The sequence below is a fragment of the Trichosurus vulpecula genome, chromosome 2, assembly GCF_011100635.1.
Source record: "Trichosurus vulpecula isolate mTriVul1 chromosome 2, mTriVul1.pri, whole genome shotgun sequence".
Classification (NCBI taxonomy): domain Eukaryota; kingdom Metazoa; phylum Chordata; class Mammalia; order Diprotodontia; family Phalangeridae; genus Trichosurus; species Trichosurus vulpecula.
The window spans coordinates 18,722,601-18,736,421 of NC_050574.1; the positions used below are offsets into that span (position 1 = coordinate 18,722,601).

The window sequence follows — 13,821 nt, forward strand, 5'->3', positions numbered from 1 at the left end:
CCCAGGTGGGCTTATCTGTTTGCTGTTACTGTGGACAGGACTCGGTCTGGGGGTGTCTTTCCCCTAAATCAGACGGGGCACGTGATCATCCTGTCACCAAGCCAAGAAGAAAAACAAACGGCCCTGAGTCTGCCAGAAACCTTGGAAAGAAGATAGAGGAGGTGAGTGGTCTCAGAAAGCACAATTCACAAACTGGGCTGCGGCCCAAATGTCTGGAGTTCCTAGCAGAAGAGCAACCCATCAGGACTGGTTTTCCCCTCCCATGGGATTTCTTATAAGGTCAAAGAGCTCCTGCCAGCAGAATTGGAGACTGGACTGTGACTACCCTGAGACCTGTGAACCAAAAACAGAGGAAGGCGAGTGGAGCCGGTCCCTTCAGGAAAGACAGAAAGCCGTTTCCAACCTGCCATCTTTCTTCCCTTTACCACGATGGCATCAGGACAACACAGTAATCAGAACGAGCAAGCAAAAAGGCTCTAAACATAGCTCATTCACTGCTATTTTCTGGGTATGTCGTTTAGCCCAGGAAAGTAGAAAATAGACAGAAGAAAAACGTGTTTGGAGTCTGAAATGGTTAGCTACACAACGTTTTATTAATTAAAAAACAAAAATAATAATAATTTAAATTCACACTGCTCCAACACTCCTTTCTCAGAGTACCAATAAAGGCACCAGAATATCTTGCTTAAGTATTTCCAGTTTTCTTATGTGTTAAATTTTTAGTCAACTATTTACAGTAGGAACAAGATTAGCCCCCCAAACACCCATCAGTATCTACTCTCTCTCCATTCATTCCTTCCAAGTTGGCTTCCCACAGTAGAGCTTGTGGGATGGTGACTGCTGCCATGGTCCGCTCCTTTGGCCCCGATGCCACCCAGAGCAGCTGGAAAAGGAGCATCCAGCGGCAGCAGGAGGCCATCTCAATCGTCAATGTCCATTTCGGTCACTGCCTGTTTACTGGATTTTTTGCTTCCTCCGTCTGCCTTCTTTTTCTTCTTATCCTTCTGTTCCTGGTTTGCTCGAGAAATCTCTTCACTCTTCTCTGTGATGTAACTTAGCTAAAAAGAAGGTTTAGGGATAATGTTTTGAGACTGCTTCTCACTAGACCAAAAGCACAAGAATTCTATACAAGAGGTAACAGATGCTTATTGACTGAAGGATTGAGTGGTGTCCCCAAGGTGCCGACATGTGGATGTCCAAGATACATTCCCCTCTCTCCAGGATTCAAACCAGGGAGGGCTTCCAATCTTGTCTGAGTTCTAGGCCTATCTGGCAACAGGCTGGTAAAGCCCATGGACCCCTTCTCAGAATAACATTCTTAAACGCGTAACATACATGGGGTTACAGAAGAAAATTATTCTTGTGAAATGTAGTCAAAACTTTTTTTTAAACAAAGTTCATAGACCCCCTAGGTTAAGAACCCCTAATCTAAAAGCTTTCTTGGCAGATGAATCAAGAAAGGCAGGATGGTCTAACAGTGGATAGAGAGCTTCACTCAGGGACATGAAGTCTTGGGTTCAAATCTCTCATGGCTGACACACGCTGGGTGTGTGACTCCACTGCAAAGTCACTCCATCATTCAGTGCCCCAGATAATAGTAAAGGAAGAAATCAAAGGAGTGACAACAGCTATTACAAACACAAGCTACAGGCCAGTTTACTAATCTGCCACCCAAAAAGCAAAGAAAGGAAAAGGGGCAGGTGAGGAACAAGTTCATTGGTCGTAGGAGTCAGGAGGCCTGGCAGGTAGAGGCCTTCCCTACATGACTCCAGGCCCTGTCCAGGCTCACATCACAGGAACCCAGGTTATATACTACGCTCCAGCCACTGGCCCTCCCTACTGTCTCCCATCTCCTACCTCTGGGAGGGCCTCAGCCCAGGATGCCTCATGTGCACTGCCTCTCCTCCAAACCTCAGCATTCTGAGCTCCCTTCAAGGCTCCATTGAGGCACCGCTTTCTGGGGAGGGTCCCTCTTCTCCCTCCTCAAATCATCGTGTGGGTTTCTCTTTGTAAACGAGCTTTGCAAAAGCTCCATGAGGACTGGGGCCCTTTTTCCCTCGGTTTCTGTATCCCTAGCACCTTGTACATAGTAAATATTTAATGAATGCTTGTTGGACTGGATCAGAGTTGTGCCTGTCAGTAACGAGCTGTAGGTCTCAGGGCTTCAGTCTCCTTGGGGCAACCAGGGGGTCATACTGGGATGTCATGGAAGGGCCCTCCAACTTTCAGTGAGAACACAGGAAACTTGCTCTTTCTTCACATGATCCCAGGCTTAAAGAGAAGAGTCAACAGAGCAAGTTTCGGGAGCTTCAATCACTTTTGGGTCATCACAACAACGTATCCCAAGCCAATCTCATCCCCAAACATCCTGATGATGCTGAACAGGCTACAAAGGTCCAAAGTTTAGAGGTAGGAAAAAAAAAAAAGGAAAGGGAGGGTGTGCAGATTACTAACCCCAGAGAATGCTGATGACGACCTGCAAATGCTGGGTGGGCAGATCCATCAAAATGAAAAAAAAAAAAGGCCCATATATTACAGACAAGTCCTAGAGGCTCAGCTAGCTCTGGTTTTTAATGCAAGGTACCCTGGGGAATAACTTCCTTGCTTCAGGTGATTAATGGGGAATAATGTATTCTGATAGGAAAGGGGAGGAAGGAAGGAAATCCATCTCTCACCAATGCGCTACTCCTCCTGGCTAAGAGCTTCACGTCTTCCATGTTAATCGTGCTTCTTTTTGCATGTCTGGGGAAAGGGCAAAAACAATTCACCAAATTTGCCATCGTTTCAAGGGTCGCGAGTTCACAGTCTCCCAGCTAGCCAAGGCCGGGCAACCTGCAGCCTCTGTGGACAGGGGTGCCCCGCGAAAAGCCGAGAGGAGGACAGTGAGACTCAGACTACCGACTGAACGCGCTCCCCGGTCCGCCAAGATCCAAGGGAGAGGAAGCTCCAAGGACGAGCAAGGAGCCCAGCTGCCTGAGGTCCAACACTGGGCTGAGGGGTAAGCACAAGCAAACGGAGGGCAGGCCCTGAATCCCTTCCAGAATTTGTGCATAAATACCAGGGAAAGCCAGATGGGAAGCGGAGAATACACAGTTTGGGGAAAGATGAAAGTCTGCTGCAGATTCACCATCTGTCACAGCACCTCCGTCAGCAGCACACGGGCCAGGGACCAGGCTAATTCCAGGCTGGGAATCAAGGAGGCAGCTAAAGAAATAGACACGGTCTCTGCCCTCGGGCAGCTTGCGGTCTAGATGAAGAAAAGAGGCCTACAGACAAGAAGGGGGGCTAGCAGCAATTCAGGGGTGCGGAGCACCTTCCCCCCCCCAGAAACCACCCGCAGCACAGGCTTCATCACCAACTTGAGCTAACAAAGGGACTTATTATTCAAACGCTCCTGGCCCTTTCCCCCTCAGCACCTTTGCCTGCACCTCTCCTCCACATCTACTGCTATGTTACCAAAGGCATCTCTCTGGATCCCTGCCTCCCCGAGTCTTCCGAAATCGGGAATTTCAAAAATAGGGATTTCAGAAATAGGGAAGGCAACTGTTATCTACATTCACTGGGGATGTTGGAGCTGGGGCAGGGGGCCTGGGAAACAGCCAGGATGCAGAATTCTTTACCTTAGCGGACATTCTCATCTCTGTTTACAACAAGGGAAGAGAGAGGCCATTTTATCCAATCACACAACAAAAGGGGGCCTTTAACGCGAGCCAAACATAACTGGTTTCACTATGATGATGCCTGATATTTCTACCTTCCTTCCCTTTTCCATTTATCCATAAAGAGTTGCTATTTAGCGTTTTGTCTTTCTTCCATCATCTGGTCACACTACAGAAGACAAGCTGGTGGGACGGCCTCTGCTGCAGGGACAGTGTCCAGGCCAGGCACCCCCTCATGTTTCCTCATTCCTTCTGAGACATCAAGCTGAACCCCACAAAGCACACCACCCCCCTCCCTTTTCTCACTCTCCGTGCTGATCCTCCTGCATCCCATAGGTCACTGCCCCTCCCACTGGATACCTCCTTACACATTCCCAGGCTAAGAGAGAGCAGTGATGTAGAACAAGGTCTAGCGTCCATCACACACTGGCCCCTGGGTGGGTTTTTGGTTGCCATAATAATGCTGCCTCAATCTAGCAGATTAAGGGCAGCTGATGCATAGAATGATGGGCCTGGAGCCAGAAAAACATCTGAGTTCAAATCTGGCCTCAGACATTTACAGCTGTGTGACCCAGGGCAAGTCACTTCACCCTGTTTGCCTCAGTTTCCTCAGCTGTAAAACAGGGATCATAATGCAGCACCTCCTTACCCGGACTGTTGTGTGGATGAAATGAGATAAGAATTACAAAAGGCCTGGCACATGGTGGCTGCCACACAAATGCTTATCCCCCCGGCCTGTCCCCTCCCTTTCTCCATCCTACACTGCTCTGATCAAGATGCCAAAAAGTACTCCAAACCCTTCTGTGGCTCCCTATTGCCTCCTAAACAAAAAGTGCTTTCTTGGCATTCGAGGCCTTCCAGCTGGTTCCATCCCACCTCTTGCAGTTTCCTCGCATTCTTCTACATAAGGACCACTCTGTGTCCCCCATTCTAACTGTCCTTTCTGCCTCCTCGTCTTTATAACCCGTCCGCTACATCTGGCACGGCCTCCTCCCCTTTCTCCACTATCTGCTTTGCCACTGTACCCCAAGACCCCTGGGGCCTGGCCATCTTTCAGCTGAAATCTTCCCCTATTAGAAAGTGAGACCCCGAGAACAGGTAGCACCTTGACTTTCTCCGACAAAAAACACTTATTAAGCACTGCAAAGAAAAGCAAAAGGCAAGCCTTGTCCTCAAGCTCAGTCTAAAGTGAGAGACAGAGGGCAGGCCAGCTGTGGGCAAGCCGGCTGTGGAAGATAATCCACAGAGGGGAGGCTGAAGAATTAAGCAGGGCTGGGGAAAGGCTTCTTGTAGGACCTCAGCTGGGGCCTGAAGGACTTTCTGTTTTTATCTCTGGTGCCCAGAAGAGTGACAGTACCTTGGATGTGCTCACAAGGCTCATTCATTCAAGGCCCCAGTCAGGGGTCACCTTCTAGGAAGCTTTTTCTGACCACTGGCCCAGCTAAAAGTCATTCCCCTCTCTTCCTCCCCTCCTCCCTCCTGTCTCTATCTCTCCCTCTCTCTCCATCTCTGTCTCCCCCTCTCTTCTGTCTCTCTCCCTCCCTCCTCTCTTCCTTCCAATTTCTTCTGTCCACAATACTACAAGGCCTCTTTCCTTGGCTTTTGCCCTCTTCTTCACCATCATTTTTTGTGCTCCCATTTTCCCTCCCTCTCAGAACAGGGACTCTGCCATTTCTCTCTTTGTATTCCTGGCTGTCCCTTGCACACAGTAGGTTCCCAAGAAAGGTTTGCTGGACGAGTTCATGGCCAAGTCCCAAGTCGGAAGCTGCTGGATGTTTCTAAGAGGGCCAAGGAAAGTAGGAACACGTACCGTGTTTGAAGTCTGCCCTCTGGGAACCCGGTGCTTTAATTCATTCAGAACATTCCTAACTGAAACAAAGGGGTAAGAGGAGGGCTCGGGGGAGGGAGAGGTTGGCACCAATTCAGGAACGTTGGCAAATGAGAAAGCTTTAGCCCTTTCAGGCCTCAGTCATCTGAACTGCTTCATAAAAGCAATTCATGGCCATTGTTTTCAATTACCTAAGGTACTAATTGGAGAGATGAGCATAAATCACCTGTAAAAGCTAAAGCGATTCTAGATGAAAGCGGGGCCTCATCTTGCAAGGGCTGTTTTTTTTCTCTTAACAAATGGGGCAAATGAAGGCCTTTGACTAGCGGCAGGCATCTAGGCGTCCTCACCCCCACACCTGCAGGCAATTACACCCCACATACACATAAGAGAGCTTCTCCCCGTCTCCCACCTAATTTCTTTTTGTGTCTTTCTTTCTCTCTCCACCTACAAGGTTTCAAAGTGCTTGAAACCCTCATTCCGAGAAAAGCGGAGGAGAAATCAGGAGCCGAGAGCCCTTGCGCACACGGCGTGGAGGCCCCTCGGCCCAACGCCCTCCGCCGAATCTGCAATCAGGTAACTTCTGTTCTGTGACAGACACTCATACGACTTCATGAAAACGTCGCCAAAAGCGGGGCTGACTCCATCTGACGGAAAGCAGACACTAATTACGGGGCTTCACGGATGGAGACACGAGGCCCCCTCGAAACCCAGCCGCCAACGGCGGGCGCCAGCCAGCTGCAGTCTCACAAAAGCACACAAAAGACCCACAAAATCCAAAAAGACAAGACTTCCCCAAAACCCACCTCCTACACCTACCTGGCAAACATCTCAAGGTCTTTGGCGAAATGTTCTGAAGGAGAAAGGAGAGGTATTTTAGCCACCATTATCCTCAGAGAGATGAAAAGTCAATTTTAAATGTCTGTCGTCACTTGCACAGTGACTAACGCAGCAGCATTTCAAAGGTGAAGCAGGCTCTCATCGCCCTTATTCATCGCGGCCCCATCTCTTCCAGCACCCTTTACCCCAGCAAATCTTCCATTAATTCGGTACCTTTGGTTTCTAGTAATTAAACAAAACCATTCTTTAACTTCAGGACTGACCCCAAATCAGAGCACCCATAGCAAGCACCAAATGGGGCCAGTCGATGACCAAGTCAATTGAAAAATCAAACTTCCCAAAGCCCTGAACCTAATCACCAGACTCCTGAGAGGTCACGGTTCTTGGGAGTCATTATCGTGAATGCTCCCCCCACCTCCTCTTAGCTGGGAGGTGGAGGAACCTGGCACACCCTTCCAGACAAGGTCACTGTGTCTGCTGGGTTGGGCAGGGGTGGGCAGGAAGTCTATTCAAAAAAATTCTGTGTTATAAAAAACAAAAGGCCTCAATAAGATGAATTTTTTAAGTGGGAGGGGCAGCCTCAAAAACTGAAGACCTGGGTTCAAGTCCTACCTCAGACACACACACGGACTGTGGGACCCTGGGCAAGTCACTTAACCCCTTAGTGCCCACTGGCTGAAGGAGTTTCCTCACCAGGGGGTTCCCTATACCAGTGAAATCAGAGGCTCAGTAAAGAAGGAATGAACAGGAAGGTTCAGGGTGGGGATGGCAGAGAGGATCAGAAGGGAAGTCAAGACTTGTAGCCCAATCTCTCTATCTGCGGAGGGCAGCCCCCCCTCGGCTGAGAGCAGGGGGACTAGGGGTGCGGAAGGGAGAGATGCTCCATTATATGGGGCCTTTACCTTGGTTCTGTGGGGGGGTGGACAACAGTGATGTAGAAACAAAGGGCACCCATGAAGTTTATTTTTAAACAGAAACACAAAAACAAGGGATGGTTCCTTGCCGGGGTGGGGTTGGAATTTGGGGAGAGAGCTGAGATGAAAAGAAAAAACCAGAAAGGCAACAGACAAAGCTCGTTTTCAAAAGGCAATGCTGAAGCAAGGGGCAGCAGAAGCAGGAGTGGGCCGGGACACCTACCGCACTGCTGAAAGGTGACTTCAGATATGGCCGCGATGGCCGGCTTGGTGAACCTGACGCCTTTGGCCTCAGCGGCTTCCTGGCACATGGAGCCCACCGTGTAGTGGACAGTCGCCTTCAGTTTCTGAAACACAAGACACGATTCCGGGGGGGTTCAATTCAGCGGGATCCAAATGGTGTGTTCCGGTGTCCCCGGGGCTGGGTGCTCTGGGAGCTGACACTCTACCGGGTGAAACAGGCAAGTAAAGGCCAAATCTAGGCCAGCCGACCCCCGACAAGCACTGGTTGAGCTCCTACTGCGTGCCAGGCATTGAGGTGGGTGCTGGGGATTCAAACTTAGCAAGAATGAAATGGTCACTAAGCACAAGGAGTGTGTGCAGACTGAACAAGCAGCTCCACAGGAGGCAGTGAAGGAGGAGGGCGCTCAGCCCTGGGGGGAGAGAGTCAGGCCAGGAAAGTCCGGGCAGGCTTGGGGTGGGAGGAGAGCGTTCTGGAGCAGAAGAGTGGAGACAGGCCAGCACGGAGATGGGCTGTGCAGGTGGGATGAGAGTGACTGGAGGGGAGGAAGGGCAAAGAGCTCAGGAAGGCTCCAAGGCCCCCAAAGGGATCGGCATGAGGGCCTTGCAGGTGGGGCTGAAAGCCAGCAGAAACGCTCTCTTCTTTCAATACTGTCTGTGGGATGTAGGGGGAAGAGCTGGGCCTAGACGGTCTCCAAGGCCCCCTCCACCGACCCCTACCACCGCACTGGCTACCTGGGGACTGAGTCTCCTGGCCAAGATGACTGAGATGAGCAGAAACACTGTTTCCAGCCATGGAAGGGCCGGCAGAGAGGACAGGCCAGTGCCCCATGACAACAGGCATCTGGGGCCCGCTCTGCCCCCAAACCACTGAAAACCTGACCGGCTCAACCCAACCAGCCCAGGCAGCAGAAGACAATGCCAGGAGGGGCCCTGGGGCTGACATCACAGACAAAGAAACAGAGACCCAGGGGCGAAGTGAATGCTCAGGGCCATGGCTCACAAGAAGCAGGATCAGGGAACAGGGCCCAGGTTTTCTGATGCTCTTCCCACAAGGGGGCATCGGATAGAGGAGCGCGCGTGCAGTCAGGAAGACCAGAGATCCAGCCCACCTCAGATGCCAAAATGAGATTCTGAAAAGTCAATCTTACATTTGGGTTCAAAAAGTAAACTTCACAAGTGTAAGAGAGGGGAGGTGTGGATAATCATAGCTGGCATTTCTATAATGCTTTAAGGTTTGCAAAGATTTTTATAACTCTATAAAGAAGATATTTATAAATATTATGTCATCTTCACAACAATGGGGACAGGGTTTGCTATTATCATCCCTACTTGATAAAGACACCGAGGCAGACAGAGGTCAAGGGCCAAGTGTGGCCCAAGGCCACGCTGCTAGGGAGTGTCTGAGACCAGATTTGAACTCAGGTCTGGCCTTCAGGCCCCGCCCTCTGACCGATGCACCTGGTGGGCTAGACAGGAGCTTTTCTGAGAAACATCTGGGGGTTTTGTTGCTATTCGGCTGTTTCAGTCATGACTGACTCTTCATGACCCCATTTGGGGTTTTCTTGGCAAAGATACTGGAACAGTTGGCCATTTCCTTCTCCAGATCATTTTACAGATGAGGAAACTGAGGCAAGCAGGGTTAAGTGACTTGACCAGGGTCACACAGCTAGTAAGTGTCTGAGGCCGGATTCTGACCATAAGCTGTAAGTCAGTAGTGTAATATGGAAGCCAGAAGAGCTCATGAAATCTTAGTGGACCTCTGAAAACCAAAGGAGCAGGCTGGCTCTGCTACTGACATGAAGAGGCCTCATATCCAGAACTAGGAAAGTGGACTCTTCCAGACATCTGTACTCCCCGGTCAGGCCCAGACCCATTTTAGGGGCACTGCTGATAGGCTGCAGAGCACCCTGTGAGCAGACTGAGGAGGGTCGGCTGAAGGACCTGGGGACGTTTATCCTGAAGAAAGGAGATGTAGGGGGACCACGGTCACTGTCTTTGAGGTCTGCAGAGCTAACCTGTGGGAGCCACATTAGATTTTTCTGTTTGGCCCCAGAGGGTGGGACAAGAAGCAGCGGTAAAAGGTGGTGAGGCCACTTGAGGGCTGGTGCAAGGAAAAAGCTTCTGCCAGCTAGATCTCCCAGAGGGGAGTGGGCTTTCTGTCTCCCCCCGCCCCCACCACCCAGGACCACCCAACAGGCACACTGCTGTAGAGGGAAGGGCTGTTCAAGCCAGCCTGGGCTCACCTGGGCAGCCTCTGATGTTGTAGAAAATGGGGTTCAGAACCCCTCCCCCCCCAAGTCTCTCCCCCAGGGCTGTCATCAGGGTCAGATGAAGATAAAGCCCCTGTAGGCCACCTTTGAGGGCATCATGAGGACATATCTGGTCTGGCCTGGAGGTGAAGGGCTCGACATCGAGAGTGCCCTGCACCCTCCCAACAATGCTCCCACTTTCTGACACAGGAGGTGGTTCCAGAGCAATGAAGAGAGGCGGGGGCTGCTGGCTGCAGCCACTGAGCCCCTGGCCCAGCTGACAGCGTGTGTGGGCCCAGCCCCCTGGCCTGAGTGACCCTGATGGAGCCTCCCACACGCCACTAACACTGGGTGGGGGGAGACCCCTGCCTGGCAAGGGCTCTGGGGAACCCCCACGGCAGAAGGACTGGCACGGTTAAAAGAGCATGCTTAGCTTTTGTGATAAAGGCAGACTCAGGCAGAAAGAGAAGGGATGTGCTCATCTTGGAGCAGCCGGGTAGCACAATGGCTAGAGAGGACACCCGGAGTCAGGAAGACAAGCCCAGGAATGAGACCGGTTCTAGACCCATGGCCCTGAGCAGGACTCTTTATCTCTGTTTGCCTCACCTGCAAAATAGGGACAGGAAAATCACTTAAGCCATCACCTCTGGGATCAAATGGGGGGGAGGGTGCAGTCTTAAAGCAGCTTTAAGCTACATAGAGCTATTAAAGCATTTTCCTATTTTATTTTTTAACTGAGTTTTATTTTTGTGTTCCAGATTCTCTCTTCATCCACCCCTCCCCCACGCACTGAGAAGGCAAGAAATATGATCCCCTTTGTACGGGTGAAGTCACGCAAAACACTTTTACATTAAAATTACCCAACCTAAAGCTCTACCAAGACAGCCGGACACCAATGTAAATCCTTTGGTTTTCACTCTGTCATGACCTGCCCTCTCCCCGCTTTCCAGCGCAGCTCCCCGGTGACCCGGTGCAGTGGCCTGTAGCATTCCTGCTAGGCCCGGTGGGTCTTCCTCATCTCCCCACTCCCCCCCAAGTCCCAGCTACACCTCCACCCCCTGCAGGAAGGCTTTCCTCATGCCCCTGAACTGCAGAGCCTGCCTCCTCTTCACGGCCTCCAGTTTCTCCTGTCTCTCGCCTGTCTGGATGCTGGGTCTGCACAGTAGACCGTGAGGTCCCTGAGGGCAGGGTCTTCTGCCTTCCTCCGCATCTGTAGCCCTCAGCACACAGTAGGTACTCAATAAATGCTTGATGACTTCATTTCCTCCCCAGGGTTGTTTTGAGGATAAAATCACAGTTTCTAAACCTGAAGGCGCTATTTAGGCAGTGGTTCTTCTCCCTATATAGAACAGCCACCACGACAGCCTGCCAGAAGAATGGGGGTGGGGGGTGGGGGTTAGCCAGACAGCTTCCCGAGCTCTCTCTTGGCCAAAACCAGAAGAGCCAATAACCTCCCGGCTGGCCTCGATGATGATCTCATCTTTCAGGAGCCAACAACGGGAAGATCTATGCTGGGTCTTACTGTTACCTGTGGGACGGAAGCGACGGAGACCCTGGGGGAAGAGAGCCTGTGATGGGGAAGGGGAGGCAGGGTACGGGTGGCCCGGGGCTCCTATCTGTTGCGCTTTCGAGGTTCTGAGCGAGAAGGATTGAGCGCAAGGGACGCCAACCACACGCCCAGCTCAGCATCGAGCCCGCGGCCCCAGCCACCCGGGCTGAGAATCTGGGACGTGACGAACAAGAGCCCGGAACAGAGGCGCGCAGACAAAGAGCGTCCAAGGAGGACAGACACAGAGAGCAGAACCTTCTCTAAAGCTGACAGTGACGCCGAGATCCGGGGACCTGGCGGGGACCCAGAGGCCGGGAGGTTCAGGGTCCGTACACACGGCGACGTGGGGGAGCCAAGAAGACCCCAAAGGATTTTACCCCCACCCACCATGGATGTTCGGGGCAGGTCACACGTCACCTTCTCATGCCAGATGCCCAGCCTTCTCCAGAAACAGGAAGAACTCTCCTGGGCTAGACCTGGAGATTGGGGACCAACTGTTAGAGACAGGAGTCAGTGTGGGGATCGCAGCCTGGACACTGGACGTTCTAAGATCCCTCCCGGCTCTGCCCTCCCCTGTTCTAGGGCCCCTCCCGGCTCTGCCATCCCGTGTTCTAAGGCCCCTCCCGGCTCTGCCATCCCCTGTTCTAGGGCCCCTCCCGGCTCTGCCATCCCGTGTTCTAAGGCCCCTCCCGGCTCTGCCATCCCCTGTTCTAAGGGCCCTCCCGGCCGGGACACCCCCTGTTCTAAGGCCCCTCCCGGCCCGGACACCCCCTGTTCTAAGGCCCCTCCCGGCCTGGACATCCCCTGTTCTAAGGCCCCTCCCCGCCCTGCCCTCCCCTGTTCTAAGGCCCCTCCCGGCCCTGCCATTCCGTGTTCTAAGGCCCCTCCCGGCTGGGACACCCCCTGTTCTAAGGCCCCTCCTGGCCCTGCCATTCCGTGTTCTAAGGCCCCTCCCGGCTGGGACACCCCCTGTTCTAAGGGCCCACGCTCCCATCACGGGGGGGGGGGGGCCGGCTCTTCTTCGCTCTGGGGGTTCTGGTCCTCGGAGGCCCCGGGGCCGTTCAGCCGGGAACAGACGCCTTGCTGGGTCATGCGCAGACATTGGGGAAGGACCAAGGCTGATCCCAGGGAAGGGGGCGGTGTGTCCTCCCTCGGGGCAGAGCAAAGCACTGGGGGGCGGGGCCGCCCAGGCCTGGAGTCACGAAGATCTCTGAGGGAGGAGGGGGTGTCCAGGGAGGCCCCGGACCTAGTTCCCCCCCCCACATCCTTCCTGATTCCGCCTCGGGGACTGTGGGGGGATGGGCCAGGGTTCCAGGCCCCAGTCCCGCCTCTCAGCCCCTCCCCGTCCCCAGGCCGCCCTAGATCTGGACCGAAGTACCGGGGCCCCAAAGCGCCCGAACACTCTTCCTCTCTCCCGGCAGCCACGAGAGCCGGGTTCAAATCCCGCCTCTACCGGAGTGACCGGGTAAGGTGACGTCACGGAGCCTCAGTTTCCCGGTCTGTAAATCTCGGGGGTGAGGCTTCGGGAGCCTCGGGGGTCAAACACAGCGCTCCCCGAGGGCGGAAGCGCAGGGCGCGGTTAACCCAGAAACCCCAGGATAAAACAAAAAGGCTTTCTAGGAAGACTTCCGGGGGGGGGCGCGGGGCCCCGCCCATCTGCGCATCATTAAATCATTCTAGAAAATTCTCGAACGTGAGAGCGCACAGCAGGAGGCGGGAGGCCCTTAGAAGGGAGGCTGTCGGGGCTGGGAGGGGCCTGGGACTCTACGGCGCAGAGCACTGAATGGCAGGACCGGGCGGGGCCTAGAACGCCGCGACAACAGCCCCAGGAGAGGCCCCGTGGGCCTTGGAGAGGGGCCCGGTCCCGAAGGGCGGAGGTCGGCCGGGCTGCAGGGCCCCGAGCTCCTGTACCTTGACGAACGAGAGCCGCCGCTGCTCCTCCTCCTCTTCCTCCCGCTGCTCCGGGTCCATGGCGGCCAAGGCAGCGCGCGCCCGGACTCGGGGAAACTTTTTTTTTCCCGCCTCGGAAGCTCCTCGATACGAGATGCGGCAAAGGACAAAAAGGGCCGAAACGCGAAGCGCTCCCTCTGCCGGCCGCGCCCTCTAGCGGCGGCGCGGGGGAAAAGGCGGCGGAGGCCCCCGCGCGACAAGAGTAACTGACAATAATCCCTCCCTAGGAAAAGGAGGTCTAGGTGAATCCCGGGGGCGGACTGACAAATTAACAAGTATAAATGAAATTATAAGGACAGGGGATGGGCCTCCTGTTTCACCGCTACTAATTAATAATAACATAAAATAATATAAAACAAACGATATAATAAATATAAGCATAATAATAAAATAAATAATACAAGTAAGACAATAGAAAATAAAGAACCAGGGAATATAGGGCACTCTCACTTGAGGAATTCCCTCCACCCGTGCAAATCCCAAGGCTCTGTCTCAGTTCTGTTCTCCTTCTCCTCGCCTCTGCAGCCTTTGACACGGTTGATCACTTTCTCCTCTTTGGTATACTCTCTAGGTTCTAGGTTCTAGGTTC

The 13,821-nt window shown here is 53.1% G+C and overlaps 1 protein-coding gene across 1 annotated transcript; it reads right to left on the minus strand.

Annotated features, from left to right (window-relative positions):
• Positions 1 to 572: 572 nt before the first annotated feature.
• Positions 573 to 13,276, minus strand: CENPS (centromere protein S). The gene is made up of 5 exons (XM_036747925.1): positions 13,194 to 13,276; positions 7,465 to 7,588; positions 6,307 to 6,340; positions 2,676 to 2,742; positions 573 to 1,058 (listed from the first exon to the last, which is right to left on the minus strand). Exons 1-5 carry the CDS (start codon positions 13,251 to 13,253, stop codon positions 921 to 923), a joined length of 423 nt encoding a protein of 140 aa, XP_036603820.1. The 5' UTR covers positions 13,254 to 13,276; the 3' UTR covers positions 573 to 920.
• Between the last annotated feature and the right edge of the window lie 545 nt (positions 13,277 to 13,821).

Coding starts and splice junctions, on each gene's coding strand:
- CENPS (XM_036747925.1), bottom strand. CDS start 13,253: ATGGACCCGGAGCAGCGGGAGGAAGAGGAGGAGGAGCAGCGGCGGCTC. Junction 7,589..13,193: donor GGCGGCTCTCGTTCGTCAAG/GTACAGGAGCTC, acceptor CTTGTGTTTCAG/AAACTGAAGGCGACTGTCCA. Junction 6,341..7,464: donor AGTCACCTTTCAGCAGTGCG/GTAGGTGTCCCG, acceptor TTTCTCCTTCAG/AACATTTCGCCAAAGACCTT.